Below are 16,920 nucleotides of genomic sequence, written 5' to 3' on the forward strand. Positions count from 1 at the left end.
CCAAGCTCAAAACACTTCCGGGTGTACAGATCACGGCGGCCAAAGGTCTGCTGCAAGGTACATGCAAACCGCGGTGGAGAGATCTGACAGTGCGGATCCAGTCAAAGGGCTACAACGATCGCGATCGTTTGGGTCAGAGTGCTGTATAAAATGATAGTGCATGGATGGCGCGCTACTCTGGTGCACGTCTGTGTTTGATATTATTTTTGCTTTTTGAATGTTGCCCCCCTGCTTGGTCTCTATGACTGCAGTATGTGTAAATAAAAATAAATAAAAGAGCTCCCGTGGAGACGACGGCTGAAATTGAGAACATCGTATAGTTTCAAGGAAATGCCGCTTGAATTCTGTTCCGAGAGCAACTTTTATACACTCTTGCAGGGATCGTGTCACGCTAGCGCCCAAAAAGTGCAGCAGTCTGAGACACTATGTCAAAGTGCCACTTTGAAGCGAGTGAGCAGCTTTTCTCAGCATGGTTCAGTATTAATTGCCACTCGTGCCTGAGAGCGGGGGTTGTGCACTTGTAAATAAACTTTGTAACCTGTGCAATTTGAGAGAGCCAGCTGAACTCTTAAAAAGAAGGCTTTCAAAAGACACCGTGAATACGCCAATGAAAGAGACCGGAAGACGACGCTAATTCAAAAGACAAGTCCATTCACTCGGCTCGCAAAAACCGTTGCACACAGCGCGGAAACCAGACGGAACGAGAGCGCGAAAAGATAGCGACCCTGTTCGCGGCTTCTACGCTTCGCTCTCTTACGTGCGATAGGAGGTGCGCGCTGAACGGAAAGCTGCTCAAGTGCCGATAAGCGGCGCCCGTCGCGACAGTCGTGATTTGAATACATGCCAGCCCACGAAGTGTGCGCTGCGCGTGTTTGGCTCTCCGGCGTGTCCTCTTCAATGTCAACCGCATTTTATAATTTTATGCGAAGCATATTGCTAGAGCTACCACTCACGCCGTCGCCGTGGACCCCCACGTGACACCGTGACGTCACACCACGTGACACCGTGACGTCACACCACGTGACATCGGATGAGAGAGCCGGCCTCCACCTCGCGCCGTCGGACCCCTAGCCGTCACGCCACGTGACACCGTGACATCACACCACGTGACATCGGATGAGAGAGCCGGCCTCCACCTCGCGCCGTCGCCGTGGGACCCCTAGCCGTCACACCCGCGCATTCCCGCGCATTTCGAACGCGCGTTCACACTCGGTGTAGGTGAAACGCTCGCTCCACCGGGCAGGCAGACGCGGCTTCCGTGGCAATCCAGGCGCTCACCCAACGCGCGTCTCGGGGTTAGTCGGCGTTCCGCTGTAGCCATGCCGTTGTCTTCCCCCACGACGAAGGCTTCTAGTGGTTGTATTAAAATGACCAAGTATTCAACCAAGGAAAGCCATGTATTACCAAGCCTAGCCACTAATATGCTTCGCATTCCCCAGGCTTAGCCAATCTGAGCCTCAGCAATTTTTTTAACGCTAGATTAGACCTAAGATGACGGCTGCTGCACAGTCCACGGTGAGCGAAGGATGATCTTCGTGTCGCTCCCACACCATGTACTGTCGGAAGCAAAAGTGTGCGGGACGCGATTTATCGGGAAAACATTAATTGTTGCTACACCTCGGTACCAAACGGTCTGGTATTATTACCAGAGGAAGCAACATGTACAGTATTTGCCAGAAGTAACCGGGCAGCCGGTTTGTTTTTTAGCCTCGTAGCGAAGCACCTATGGCAGCCCTATAACCTCTCAATCTGTAAAGGTGAACCCTTGTCCTCGCGTCTTGACACCTTTCGATCTTTAGGGGTGCTTTAAAGGCTTCGTTATACGGTTGAGAAGCAAAAAAAACTGTTGCTCGGCTACTTTTGGCGGAGGGGTACGTTTCTTGATATCTTCATACATTTCAGGCGATTGGCTTGTGTTACTGCGCTGGAATAAATTCTTTTCCGCATGCCCACTTCCCGTAAAATTTCGCTGCCGATAGTACACTAACACAAACATAAAAATATTTCCCCGGTACCGCTAGTAGAAGGCGAAGGTGGGCTGTGAAGCCAAATAAAGAGAAATTGACCAATCAGGAGTCAATCGCTTGGCTTCCACGGAAATTTCCTTTTCCAGCCTCGGAGAATAGATGTTTTCATTTCGTGAAAATTTTAATTAAATGTCTGTTTTTGTTTATTGACGATGTATATTTAGCTCGCCGAAAGTGATAACTCGATCAATAATTCGGCGATGTAGAAGGCTTGCATGAGGGCAATAAGTTAGGCTTCCTTCAGAAACTCGGAGCCGGGATTTTGAAAGGCTTCCTTTCGTTTTTCTGAAGAATCGGCGCCCTTTGATTCGATCCCAAAGAAATTACCAGATTCAGCGTAGGACGCGCACGCTCGTTAAGCCTTCCTAGGATCAAAGCTCATACTTATGAGGGCCCTGTTTTGGGCCGACGACGTACAATTGGCTAGATCGCGCGTGGCGGCGACCTTTGTGACATTGAACAGAGTCTGGAGAATCTATTTGAGGTCGAAACATTCTCACAAGCCTGCTGAAAGTAATTTCAGGCCTCATAGACAACCACAGAACTAACTTTTATTGAAATCGTACCGCGCCGACTAAAGCAGCGGGTAATAACCAAACAACATATAATTGATTACTGAAGCAGAGCATGAAACAAGGTAACGGTAGGGACAGGGACTTGAAGGACAGCGACAATGGGAAAGTTATAACTATATGGCCCGTCGCTTTAATATCTGGGTATGGCATTCGAAATCAGCATGGCGATCTGTTTAGGTCGTCGTCAATTTCGCGCCAATTTCGACCCCGAGAGATGAAATTCCTGCGCGCAGTCCTCTTTCGTTTTACACATTTTGCAGTTGGTAATGCAAAATCTAGCTTACGACCTTGAGTTCAAAACAGAATGCTTTAGCCGCAGTCAGAGCTGTTTGAACCAAGATAGACCAAGATTTTTTCTGCACTCGATCTAGACGCGACCTGGATGATGATGATGATGGCTTTTATATTTCTATGACCATGAATTTCGGCTTCGTAGTTGCTCAGTGACCCTCCTTCCTTCCCCTGGCTAGAAAAAAAAAATAAAGGAGAAATTTGAAGCCACGCATATTTCACCTCAGCTCTACCGCAAATAACGGCGCCTTTCCACCTTCAGGGAAACACACTTTCCATTTGTTTAACTCATACTTTCACACCAAGTCAGAGAGCGGAATAATGTTCCTTTCTTTTCTCGAACACCGCGTGCTATACCGGTTTCTACAGACACGGAGCGAAGGGCGCACGAACTCGGACGCACCGAGCATGCGCGCGCAGCTTGGGCGCTCGAAGGGCCGCGTGGGCGGGTGCGGTACATTGCGTTTCGACGCATTGCAACACGTACCGCCGCGGTGTCGGCCTCGGCGCTCCGCCCGCGCCGGTACGGCTCGAGGATGCCAGCTTCGCGGCGAAGCGGAAAAGTCTTCGGCGCTGTCCTTTCGCGCTTAGTCCACGCACCCGCCACGCAGGCAAGAAGAAAGAAAGAAGGAAAAGACGATAAAGAAGTAGCGAAAGGAAGGAGTGTTTTTCAAGGCGTGGAGCAGGGACCTTTGCTGTCTCTGACGCACTTTTGCAACCCCACGAGCAAGGCATCATGGTAGGCCCTGATGCAAAGGAGTAACCCAGAGGTCACTACGTTTCTTTTATATATTTTAATTCCCTGTGTCTTGCCCATCAAGGGCTTTCGATGCGCCCACTTCGCGGGCATCACACAGTGCTAGGAAAGCTAATAAAGTTCACGGAGAACCACGGTAGATAAAGGAAAGAGAAAATTCCCCCATTTTTCTTCATTTACTTGCGACCGTCCGGCCGTACAGCGCTCTTCCCCCACATTCGATGCGTGGTACGCCTCGACGTGTTATGAGGTCTCCATCGCAACAGCGCGCTTGGGAAACACACTGGTGCACTTCCCGGGCTTCTCGATATACATCTACTGGGCTTCGGGAACAAACTTCAACGCTGTCAATGTTCACCAAAGATCGTTCGAACGCGACCTTATGGACAAAGGCGCACGTAGGTCATCGCCCACCCCAAGCGCCTGCAACGCTGTTCGAAAGCTTCTGTTCGTTACATAGCCCAGCTCGGCTGCGGGTGAACCCGCCCGGACCGTATGGCGCAATTGAAGTTATATGTTTTGCTACAGGTGACCCCTGAGACGAGTAAGGTACACATTGCAGTACATCGAACGCAAGTCGCAGGTTGTATACAGAGCCTGGCTGTCCGCCGGATATGCACTGTCCAAATGAGGATATATAGACGGGCATCCTGTTTAGTGGCAAAGCGACGCGTACGACGATCCATGAAAAACATGTTCTGGTCACTCTCTGTGGGCACTAGCGCAACATCTGATGGCAGCTATGCACAGTTACATTGCCGCTCTTGGAACGAGGGCTAAGCGACGGTCAACGCAATATGCTTGTGGATGAATCTTGAGAGCGATGGTGATGTGTACTGTACCTCTCGACTGAAATCGAATGCTGCTCGAGGGGCACATAGCCGAGTTCATTCAAAATATCGTGAGTAGAATCATCAGCAGCAAGAAATCTTGAACACCAATGAACCTTGGTGGAATTGTTTTTCTGCGATATTTTGAGCACAACGCTTATGTCGACAAGGACTCAAATGGAAGGTACTATTGGTTGTACCGTGCTGTAACTGTTTCTTAGCACTAGTTTACAAAGTAATGCATCGCACTTTGTTCTCATAGGCGCCACAGGAGTGCAACCTGCTCGACATTTACAAAAGCAGTTTTGCGTTGCCAACATCAGCAGCCTTATTCATGCACTCTGCATTGTTCTGTGAAGTATAGCGGTAGTGCGGAATTGACAAAAACGCCGACACGGCTTGGTGTGTTGATTCCTTTCGGCTTAAAGAAACTGAAATATTTCCCCCAAAACGCAACTTGTGACAAAGGGGGTAAGTTAGTTAGTTTATGGGGTTTAACGTCCCAAAGCGACTGAGGCTATGAGAGACGCCGTAGTGGAGGGCTCCGGAAATTTCGACCACCTGGGGTTCTTTAACGTGCACTGACATCGCACAGTACACGGGCCTCTAGAATTTCTCCTCCAAAGAAATTCCAGCCGCCGCGGTCGGGATCGAACCCGCGTCTTTCGGGTCAGCAGCCGAGCACCATAACCGCTTAGCCACCGCGGCGGCAAAGGGGGTAAGAACAAGACCAGAATTTTTTTTTTTATCTTCTTTGGCGCTAGCTAAAGTCGTTTAGTCATGTGGATTGTCTGCAGCCGTACTGTCATGAATTCCACAAGCTACAAGTGTAGCACATCTTTCCAATTTCCGAGCGCCTTGGAAGACTAGCGACCGCTGCTAAAGCACCAACGGCAAACCGACGGCGAAAAAAGTGCAGCGGTACGTAAGCCTGTAACACAAACCGCAGAAGCGTCTCGACGAAATTTTATTTTATTTATTTATTCAAGTTACCCCTAAAGGCCCTCTAGAAGAGGGTATTACATGGGGGGGGGGGGGGGGGGGTACAATCATATAAGTAATCGCGATACATTTTAACAAATAAGTGCAGCAAAAAACGTTAATTAAAACATAAGGCATCAAACAAAGGAAATATGAACACTAACAAAAACAGCAAACTTTTACACATTTCCGTCACAGCGAAGAAGCTCTTGGAATTTTTTTATTGTCAGTTTCTGTGGCGATGACTGATGGCAAACAGCTCCATTCGGTGATAGTACGGGGAATGAATGAATTGGCATAAGACGATGAATGACAGTTTACGCGTTTAACTTTGAAAGAATGATCACGGCGTGGAAAGATAGCATCAGGTGACTGAAACAAATCACTGCGAAGGGATGAGTGGTGATAAAGCTTATGGAAAAGGGTTAAGCGAGCAAGTTTACGGCAATATGACAAATCTTCCAGTTCGGCACGTTTTTTTAATGCTGAAGCGTTTGTGAAGGGTGAGTAGTCTGAAAATATGAAACGAACAGCACGGTTCTGCAAGGATTCATGTTAGTATAACGTAGGCTTGAACAGATATACATAATGTGCAAATGTAGGATCGCGACTGCATTCGGTCTTCGGAGAAATCTTGCAAGCAGACGGTTCCAAAGTGCAGACAGAGGTTTGAGGTGCCCCCACTCTACTCATTGGCAAAGGAACAGCCCACGGTGTTCACGGCGAGCGCAGTGCGTACTACGTGATAATCAGCCTCGATCGACGGAGAGCAATGAGAGGGATTAATTAAGATTAACATGAATAGTCCTGACACAAGAAAGGGAGCGAGAAATAATCATCGAATACAGCCCACCGTATACGGATCGTTAGCGTGGACTTGGCACCCCTTCCGTGCTTGCTTTCTTTTGCATATTGCATTCGAGAAAACCGGACGCGCTCGTTTCAGTGAAAGTTCTGGGAAACGCTTCCTGCTGCCCGCCTGCATACAAGTGTAGGAAATCCGGCTTCTGCGCGGTTATTAAAGCAATCAGCACAGCTTCTTGTTTCCGGTAAAAGGTAGCTCGAAGGCGTTGTCTGCCCCCGAAAGGCCCTTCATATAAAAAATAAGCCTACTATACTGCTGCGCGGTTTCAAGCAAGTGTAGCCTCACTTTGTGTTTTATTGAAGAGGCGGCAAAGAAGTTCCCGGAATCTTTAGAGACTCTCTGGGCTCTAACGCGCACCTGTCAACAAATGTAAGTCATTCATTCCCCGCTCAGACGGTCTTTCTCCCCCTCTAAATCAAGGTCACTTGTTTAGTAGCAATAGTAAACACAGGTGGGTGAACGAAGAGGTCACATGTTCAACTAAAGCATCGCCGACTGTTCTTGTGCTGCTATTTCCGCTTGTTTAACGCAATTTCGTAAATAAAGGCTTATGTTTGTTCGCTCGGAGCTTTGTCCAACACAGATGCCGCTGTCGTATGAAGCTAAGACAAAGGGCTAAAAGTTTCCTGTCCAAAAAAATAAAAGCGTTTTTTTTTTAAGCCGATTTAGTCAACAGGTGGAAAGCGCGGAAAACTTGAAGACAAGCATTCGGCTTCACTTGAAGGGCATTTTCCCGTTTTGTTTTTGTTATTATTTTTGCGCTCAGGGATAAGAGCAAATGCCTTTGACGCCGGAGCGCGTTCTTTACGATCGTAAAAACAGTGCAGAGTTCAGAAGTTGCACCTTGAATCACATTTTTTTTTTTCTCCAGAGTTTCTGGGGGATTTTCTGGGCTTGTTATCCCCTGTCCAGTTCGCTCTTCCGGCAAATAAGTTTCAAGGCTTGCTTGGCTTAGGGTGGACGAATGTGCCTGAGCCCACGCGTTTACAAACGACTTCAGAAACTGAACCTGTTTTTCAATCATGAAATTGATTACAGATTTTATTTCGGCGAGCTTCGTGGACTTACTGCTGAAATCTTATTGCTTCGTGAATCATGCACGCGATGGCCGCAAAGGCATTAGCTTTCAAGCTCATCGCAGGCTGACAGGTCATTGTCTCTTGCAAACAAACGAAAGTTTTCAGCATTAAACTTAAATGAACGTTGCTATTCAGGTGGATAACCCATCGTTAACCTTGACGTTATTCATGATCATACCCGCGTGTTCTTGGGTAAAGGTGCTTTAGGGCCGCGTATAAAAATATTAGAGGCAGTAATAACGTTAAAGTAGCGCGTAAATAAACTGCTTCTTAGTTGTTATGTTGACAAGCACTAGCAGGACAAAAAGAAATAAATAAATGAAACATCAAGGTTGGCGCGTGACAGCTTCCGAACAATATTATCTGAGCGAAAATCTGCGGACATTCGTTATTGTTGGTAATCCTGCTCTCTAGGCAACGATCTTCTAACCTGCTATCACAGTGTACCAGTACTTGGCTTTGACGAACCGTACCCTAGACGCGTAGCGCCCTCACGTGCACACATTTTACATCTGTTTTATAGCTTCCTTCCTTCCTTCCTGCCTTCCTTTCTGCCTTTCTTTCTTTCTTTCTTTCTTTCTTTCTTTCTTTCTTTCTTTCTTTCTTTCTTTCTTTCTTTCTTTCTTTCTTTCTTTCCTTCTTTCTTTCTTTCTTTCTTTCTTTAATTAGTGCTCTGGACTGAAGCATTTTGCCAGTTTTGTATCCTTTAGAGTACCTTCATTTTTTTTTACCCCAGTATTGTACTGCAATTCCTCCTTTGAGAACAAATGAGAAGCCCAGGGCATGCATACTAACCTCCGCTGTTCTGCAAGGTCCTCAAAGTAAAAGTGTAGGGTGGGGGGCATTACCTGCCAATTTAAATCAGCGATGGCCAGCAGCACACAGTTATATGACCATGTTACAACCGTCAGCTTTAAACTTCAGGGTTGTAACTAGCGCCAAAGTGTGCGAGCCTTTTTCGTTCGGCACGACGTGCGCTTATACACGTCCACCCATCAACGCCCCCCTCCCCACCCCCCCCCCCCACCCCTCCTCCTGCTCCTCCTCCTCCTCCTCGTGCTTCCAACGCTCGTTTGCGGTTGCGCAGAAGCATTCAAGGCCCATACTCGCGTCCCGTTAACAGTTCCGCGACAGCGGGGACACAGAGAACGAGAATGGTAGCATTGCGTTATGTCTCGCAAGGGAGGTGTCGGAAATAACGTCTGGCTCCGAATGGCAACGAACACGTTCTGGTCGATTTCACACGCATTTGTGTCAACATCCTTGACGCCGGGCTTTTGTGGAAGCCAGCTACCTTGTCATTCCTGTTTCTTCTGTTCCTTGCGCGGTAGCCTACATCTGCGTGAAGTGCTTCTTGGTAAGAGCACTACGTGAGAAAGGTGATGAGTAAGAATATATAAGAACTGCTGCGCGGTTATTCTTGCACGGAAGAAAAAAGTAGACGGTATTCACAATGCTAGACTTCTTTTCCATTCATAAGGCCAGGTGTACCGTAATGCGGTGTTGTTAGGTGAGCACTGTTGCCATTTTACAAAGTCGATAAGTAGTATGTTGATTCAACTTTGTCCTAGAAAGAAGAAAACGAAGCTTCTCCCTTACTTGAGCGAGAAGACTAAAAAAAAATTAATGTGTACCGTGTCATAGGTGAGGAAATAATTATGGTTAAAATCCACCAAACAGCTGGACTGTGTTTATTTGGAGAAAGAAAGAGAACAAATTTTATTCCCCGCCCGTTTAGACCTTCGTCCTGGACCATTGCGTACTGCGGCCGTTTAGCAGGTTTCGCCCACCACGTTACGGACGTGCTGGACAAATTACTGAAGAATGGTCACGCTGGGCTAGGTTTAGGGTGCGAGACAGTCCTTGGGGAGACAGTATGGAGGGTTGGATACTCACGCTGAGCGATTTCTGCGGGCTTCCTGGGGTGTGGGGCTTTCCCACAAAGTGTGTGAGAAAGATGGGAAGTCCCCACTGTGGGGACAGGTGGAGAGATCTGGGGGCATGCTGAAGTTAGAGAAAGGTGTTATGATAGGAGTAAAGGTGCGGTAACTACTGGACTGTCTTCGGACACAAACTATTTTATGTGTTTTGATGTGGGTGCTGTCTGTTATAATTCGCTCGTCGCCGTATTTGCTGTTGTTTGGTGCGATGCTCAAAGCTGCTGCCCAGCGAAGAGGAGAGTTCGCGACTGATATGTTGTACATATTTTTTTGATAATGTCCAGGAATTAAAATTTAAGGTGGATATGTAAATTAATTTTTACTTTTCTTTCATTTCCCTGCGCCTTACCAACTCTAGGTGCCGGCTAAGTAAGCCAATCTGTCTGGCTGCATTTGACACAAGCCGCAATAGCTTTCGAGCGTAGGCTTTCCTGAACGGCTTTCCGGTGGCAAACACTGTTTAGCAGCGCAGTTATTCATTTTACTAATATGACGCGCGAAGCTAGAAGCCTGGCATTCTTCACCAGATTATGATGTGTACATCGTAAAAAGCGCTGCCGTCCCATGAAGGGCTTCCATGTTCACTGCCTAACCATTTGTCTGAAATCCTTATGAAATGTACAGTGAAGCCACTCACCTACATACATCCAGCAGAGAAGCAAGCCGTAGAAAGCAGCGCATTCCCACCAGAAACGGCGCTCGAACCACACAGTCCTTCGCGCCATATTCGTCGCCCCCACCGACGACGACGAACTCGTCTTGGACGACGAAAACAAAAAGTGTCAACGATGGTCACACCGGTGTCGTTGCTGCCGCGTCGACATGGAACAAACTGAATGTCGAACCGCGGCGGGCGCTCGGCATCCCCGGATTCCGCTAATCCGTTAGCTGATCCACAGACCCGAGCGCAGCCATTAATCCCAGGTGGACAGCGTGAATTCGCGACGCCTACTCCGCGCGTATGGAGAGGGAGGCACGAAGAGCACACCTCCGTAGTACGCAGGACCGGTTGTGCACGCGTCGCACGCCGCGGCAACCACTATCGCAACCACCAGGACGAGCGCATCTCGGTCGCGCAGGCGTTGAAGTCGGCACAGGCGCTCCCACAGGCAGACAGACACCGGAACTTCCTCCGGGCGCGAGATGAAACAAACAGAAAGAAATGAACGTTAACAACAAGTTCTCCTTTCCCTCATCAAAAACGTCACTACGGGACTTCGTATGGACAAGATCCTAGAGAGAAGGGAGGGGGTTGCCCTCCCCCACCTTCTCACTCTCGCTTTTGCGTCGACGCCTTCTGCCAACAGGCTGTTTTCTTTTTCCATCACCCAATTTTTCCTGGCTCCTTTCCCAACATGCGCGCACGTCAGCACAGGCTGTTCGCCGTGGGCCTACCCCGGGACTCCGACGTGAAGGCACTCCGCCTTTCGCTCTCGGGTCTTTCTCTTACTCTCTCTCTCTCTCTCTCTCTATTTCTCCTTGCGTAACGCCTAAGTCCAGTGTACGGTGTTCGTGTCCGTAGCGCACTGTCCGTAGTCGGTCCTGGTCCGCACCGCAGCGGAACCTGCTGGGAGAGGGGGCAGCTGCCCCTCACAACACACGCACACACACGTCCGGTAGCAGCTGAGGCGTGACGGTGGCGGTGAATGCTGCTAGCCACCGTAAGGGACCGCGGCCAAATGACCACGTGTGTGAGAGCGCGCGGAACGGTAGCGGGCTTTTCGACACCGTGCCGTGATTTGAAGCGGTGTGGAGATAGGTTAAGCCCGCTCCTCTGCTGGGAACTGACAGACTGAATGACGGCCGGCTTCGGTTAGCCCGGTCGCAGTCGAGTCACGACTAGCACGCACTGACCTTCGTTGTGATGTTTTTACCTCTTCTGCAACGATCCCAAGTTCACAACTGAGTGTGGAGTGGGGTAGAAGGGAATTTCTGAGAGCGGGAATCAAACTATGAGGTCAATTTCGAGGAAACACTAATCATATGCAGCACTCTCCGCAAACACCATTTCTCTTCAAAGGAAATAATGTACAAAAAATAGCGCGGGAAAACCACTTTGCGCCGACGGTTGGGAAGAGGTCACTATCAGTGGTATGGATACAGGACTGGGCAGGCGGTAAAGTCGTGCGAAAAGGGTTTTTAATTTGCCTCCCGAAAAATCGAATAGAATCGGATACCCGTGTTATATAGTGATGATGTTTTACAGTACAGGAGACTGTCAAGTTTGAAGTAAAACGGGCTTTGCCAACGGCACTATGGTGCGGCTTAATGCGTCGTTACTGTTCTCATGGAGTAGGGTAGTACATTCGTAACCGAGGGGGGGGGGGGGGGGGGGTCATGTCTTTTCTATGCCTCAGAGCGGGCGACAAATCTTGGAGTATCTTACTTTCACGTACACGTTTTCTTGCACCTTGAACGAATTGCTACTGCTTTGCCGTCAACGCAATTATTCCTATAAATCACTCCGATGAGTATGCGGAATGGTTAATAGTATAGTTGCTGTGTCTATTCATTTTACGGAAGCCCATTGCGAATATAGGTGAACATACAAACCATCTTTATAATGAAAAAAATTCTAAGGATGATTACGATTCTCCCTAATGCGAAATTCGAGCGAAGCTGTGTATGTCTCAGGGTCTGTAGGCTCTTTGTTTTACTTCGCTGGGGCGTCAGCACGTCTGGCGACGATGTTACATCGATAGCAGTAATAGTTGATGAAGATGACGTTGTGCAATGCACAGCGCGCGAATATATATATATTAGTCCATGGAGGAAAGAAGGAGTGCTCTCGTGCAGTGGCCAGCGAAGCTGACCTGTTCGCGGCGCCGCGGGTTCGAATCCTAGTCGCGGCAATGCTTTTTTCTATTTATTTATTTATGGTTTGGCACACCGTCGGTGGCGGCGTGGCTCAAACCCCGAACGGGCTCTGAATAGCTGCGCTCTAAAACTCCTAAAATTAATTCCTCTCGAGAGCATACTCTACAGCACCGACGTTAAACGCACGGTCGAATATGACGAGGGCAGAAAGAAGGCAGTCAACTGCTTATTGAGGGGGATATTGTCGCGTTCGCCGAATTCGCGATATTTGGTTCAGGATTCAAGATTAGAACGTGTTATTAGACAAGAAACTGGTTGAAACCATGACGCGTATAGTATGTCAAATCACAAAATGACGTCCATACAACCCCACATCTTTTGCGAAATGATATCACAAAGCGGGAAACCCAAGAAAATCAAGAAAACAGGCGGGAGCAGTAACAAGCGTGATATTCACAAAAAAAAAAAACGCAATTCTTTCTTGGAAAACTACGCAGCAGTATACACAGAAACCTACAATATGCATAAATCAATATCCGCTGTAATTTCATAAAGTAAGTAGACTAAGAAAAGTGGCTGCCTACGTCGAGCATAGGAACAGATTAAATCCCCTAGTGGCTTTCTGAAGTGCACTATATTTTTTAGCTCACTAAACAATTATTAAACAATGTTCGAAATGAGTTGTTCCCTCCAAGCAGTTTTGCGCACGCCAGGTGTAAAGTTCGCTGGTTTAGGAGCGGGCCAGTCCCATCTGAACCATAACGCCTTCTCATCACTGATTCGTTTTCTTGTTTCTTTCTTGTTTATTTGTTCTTTTGTTTGTTTGTGTGTTTGTTTGTTTGATCTTTTGTTTGTTGGCCCGTTTGTTTGTTCTGAAAGAGGTTTGAGAAAATGGTTTAACGGGACAGAGAACAAAGACTAGGCGGGCTTCACATATAGAACTTTATTGCGCCGACAGCTTTCGCTTCTCACGCCAGCATTCAACGGGAACAGGATTCGGAGAACAGGCGACACAGTGCTTGAGCCCGCAAACTCAACAGCTCCGACCGTTCGTGTGGGTGCACCTCAGATTTCCCAATGCCTGAAACCTACAAGCACGAATCCCGGATGGCAAACATTGCTCCAAACGTACGGTATTCAGAAAACCGACCCGCAGAAATGAAGTCGCGGCACACGGGCGACATTTCCCACCGCTGCTCAGCTGGAACGTGCGCAACCCCGCAAAAGCTCAAACACACCCCTGTTGGTGTAATTAGTTTATTTCCGACGCGAATAAGAGGCGCAGCTGGTGGGAAGAACCGCAAGGTGATTCAATTTCCTTTCGACAGACCAAACAGTCGGGTCTCCTGCGCACCCGGAGTTCCCACGGTTGTGAGTGAAACCGCCTGATGCTTCACTGGGTGCGCGGCTGGAGCTCCGGCTCACCGAAAGCTTCATCAACTCGAGACCATTAACCTCTCCCTGGTTTCAGCACTTGACGTCAGCTGAGCGAACATGCGAGCGCAAAGCAAAGAAGGATGCTGCAGTGGGGGGAAAACATGGACTGTTGACCCTAACTCCGCCCACGCGTGTAGGGAGTCGGCCAAGTTTCGTCTGAAAGCGCGTCCTGTTCGACAGTGTTTGGCCTCCGCAGGTGCTCGGGCACAGGACAGCCCCAGGCAGGGGAGAGAGAGCATCGGCACGGCCCGGAAAAATGTCGTTTGCTCAGCGGCGTACAGGCGCGCCGACCGGTGCTCGGTCCGTTCCCTGTCGGAAATGAAGAAGAGGAAAAGCTGCCCAAACGCGGGGCGCCGTGCTTTCGTTCGGAAAGAGAGCGAAGTAACAACAAAAGAAGCACAAAAGAAAGGCAATAATGATCGAAACAAAGCAACTATGTAGTGCCTTTTGTTGCGTCGGGCACCGCGCACCTCGCATAACCATGAGAAAGAAAGGTAAGGTGTGTGTGTGTGTGGGGCCAGCCGAAAGGCTGAGCAACCTCATCCCTCACGCCAGATTGCGAAAGAGTGGTTTGTTCCGGTCCGCTCTCGAGTATAGGGCTGAGCCGGCATGCGTCATATCAAGTGTCTGGATGTTGGTCTGATAGTTGGACTAGTTGTCGGGCGGGTTTATCGCTGTAGGCTCGAGATGGAGCGTAAAGAGAGCTCAACCTAAAAGGGGTGTTTGGGGCTTCGACAGAATGTGGGCAGCTTATATGACTTCAATTAATTTGTCTGCCCGAGATCGAAAGAAACGGCCTCGGGGACGTGGGATGTTTTTGCCTGTGCGGTTATAAGGTGCATGCGGCTGGTATACGACTTCAATAAATGCGTTTACCCGCCCACGAGCAATCACGTCGTTTGCCCCATGTACGTCAAGGGGGAACAGACTGGCGAAGCGGCTATGTTATTTCTCGTAGGAGGGTACTTTGAGGGGGCGTCCACAGACGCACGCATGAGTCAAGGCGGTGGCCGTGTACACTGATAACGTATACCGTACTTACGGCAAGGAAAACGCTTGCATGTTAACTACTTGGGCTGCACTATAATCAAGCAACGAAGCAGAATGTGACGAAGGATGACCGAGTGGAGGATATTAAATATCAGGAACATGAAAAACTTCAGCGTCGCCAACTCGTCATGTACCGCGACATATACACATATCTGGACGCCGTGAGCGCACTCAGTAGCATCTCACTTCAACCACATACGATACCAAAAAATAGATGATTACTCACAATTAGTCGCCTAATTGAACATTACTTCTTCACATCCTTCATCACTCCGTTTAAGGTTCCTGCGAAATGTGAGCGCCATTCATCTTCCGGCAGTCCTTAGTGAGACATGTGTCGAAAACTTGGTCCCCTCAGTAGTCGTGTACATATCGTTCACAAAGCAACCACGTCAAAAAGACCGAACCGTCCGCTCCGGCGCCGGCATAGCAACACCCGCTATAGCAAGCCAGATTACCAGCGCACATGCTCCTGTAGAGCACGTGTATAACAAGCGTGTACCCTCACAAAAAAAAACAAAAAACAAAAAAAAACATAGTGTAGCTCTCTGCAGGCGGGCCTCATCCCTGCTCATGTTCTGCAGCTCGCAGTGGGACAAAAGACGGACGTGGGAAATCGTAATCCGATCTGCGTTTGTACATGGGGGCTTGACTTCTCACGCCGGCTCTTGGGCGGCATGCGATGCGGCGAGGACAGACGGAAGAGGCCGTCTCTCGGGCTTGGATAGTTGCGTCGTAGAGGCGAGAGAGTCGAGTCCGACAGCGCCCCAGTCTCCGGGCGATCCCGCGCCAAAGCGCTTCAAGATGTGACCCGGAAGGAAGACCTCTTCAAGCATGAAGCCGGCTGCATTTCGAGACGCAAGCACCATCATTTGCAGGGGGTCTGTTACAAAATCTCGGCTAGGATCCGCTGGGCTCAAAGTATCATAGTCGCCATGAAAGGCACTATGTAATACTAAGCAAAGGCTCGCCGCGGGAGATCAGCGGCTTTAGGGTTCGGCTGCTGTTACCAAGGTCGCGGGTTCGATCCCGACAGTGTCGCATTCCGATAAAGGCGCAATGCAAAAGCGTATGCGTACTCCGCTATGTTAGCGCCTTTTAAATAACCCCAGGGGGTCTAAATTAATCCGCAGCCCTTCATTACACCGTCATTCATAGCTAGTGTGTCGCTTGGGGACGCTAAACCTCACAATTGTCGATGTACTGAACAAGGGATCGGAAGCAAACAAATGTTGCAGTAAAAAAAAATAATAATGAAACGCAAAAGAACACAGAACTATAACGGGGAGTGAGTGACAGAGGCGCATCTTGGTTTAAATGTAGCTCAGGCAGCGTTATTAACGCGGAAAAACGGTGGTGGGTCTGAAACGTCGCCAGCACCTTAGCTCAGTTTTAAATAGGGAAACGTACAAGCGCTCTTCCTGACGCAAACGTTTTATAAACCTGGCACTCTATACAGAACACGATGGAGAGCCCGTATTTTCTTGGGATTCTTTCCCAAACTATTTGTTTTTTCTCTGTCATTCGTAAGCCTCGACTGATGCCAAAACCTGGCGAATGTCATTGCTGGCTAGCTTTCGGTCACGGCGTCACAGACGTAACCGCAGATACTCGCAAAATATGGCCCTGGTTCCAATTTTCTAGCTTGGCGGAAGTCAAAGTAAAATTAAGTCGTCTATACTGCACTAAACTACGCTCACGGGCAAACGCCAGCCACGTAGCCGGAATTTTTTTTTTCGGGGCGAGAAAATGCATGGGTGGGGAGATTAGATATGTGCCTGGCTAGCACGAGACATCAAAAGCAGCAGCAACATTAAAAGGCACGGAAATTGATGCGCTTGCATAATCAGCTGTTGGTGAAAACTTCCCTTCAATGCCAGTTCCACTGCAGTTTTAACGGCGCCCACAAAACCGACGCGTTGGATGAGCCCGCAGTGGCTTAAATGCATCATGATGAAGCGGCTGAGTGGGCCTTTTGCGTCACACTACGAAAAAGTCCTATTGTTCTGAGAGCAAAAAGATGTCATGATAGGAAATGCCTTCCTCTTTTCGTTCTCGTTTTTTTGTTAAGTCCGAGCAGTTTACTCGTTTGTAAGCGTCCGTGTTTATGCGTGTCCTTCCTTCGCGCTCGCCAGCTTGCTTGCCACGCCCATTTACGGCTGGGGAATCTGCGACACGTGGATGCAGGGACCCATTAAAGAGAGGGAAGAAAAGCAATTTCGCGACGCGAGAAGTTTGTACACGGTCGCAAAAGTGAAACTGAGGCGAGAA

The 16,920-nt window shown here is 48.7% G+C and overlaps 1 protein-coding gene across 2 annotated transcripts in view; it reads right to left on the minus strand.

Moving 5' to 3' along the window:
- Positions 1 to 16,920, minus strand: part of LOC149372532 (vascular endothelial growth factor receptor 1-like) — a 76,618-nt gene that overhangs the window by 37,678 nt on the left and 22,020 nt on the right. The window contains exon 1 of one of the 2 annotated variants that reach the window (XM_089567021.1): positions 9,983 to 10,539. The exons of the other annotated variant lie outside the window; for it this stretch is intronic. Coding sequence (XP_089423147.1) covers positions 9,983 to 10,070 — 88 coding nt within the window. The 5' untranslated portion in view covers positions 10,071 to 10,539. Of the gene's footprint in view, positions 1 to 9,982; positions 10,540 to 16,920 lie in introns of those variants that run through there. 2 annotated transcript variants of the gene reach the window in all.

The sequence above is a fragment of the Amblyomma mixtum genome, chromosome 1 (assembly GCF_055824585.1).
Source record: "Amblyomma mixtum isolate Tamu chromosome 1, ASM5582458v1, whole genome shotgun sequence".
Lineage (NCBI taxonomy): Eukaryota > Metazoa > Arthropoda > Arachnida > Ixodida > Ixodidae > Amblyomma > Amblyomma mixtum.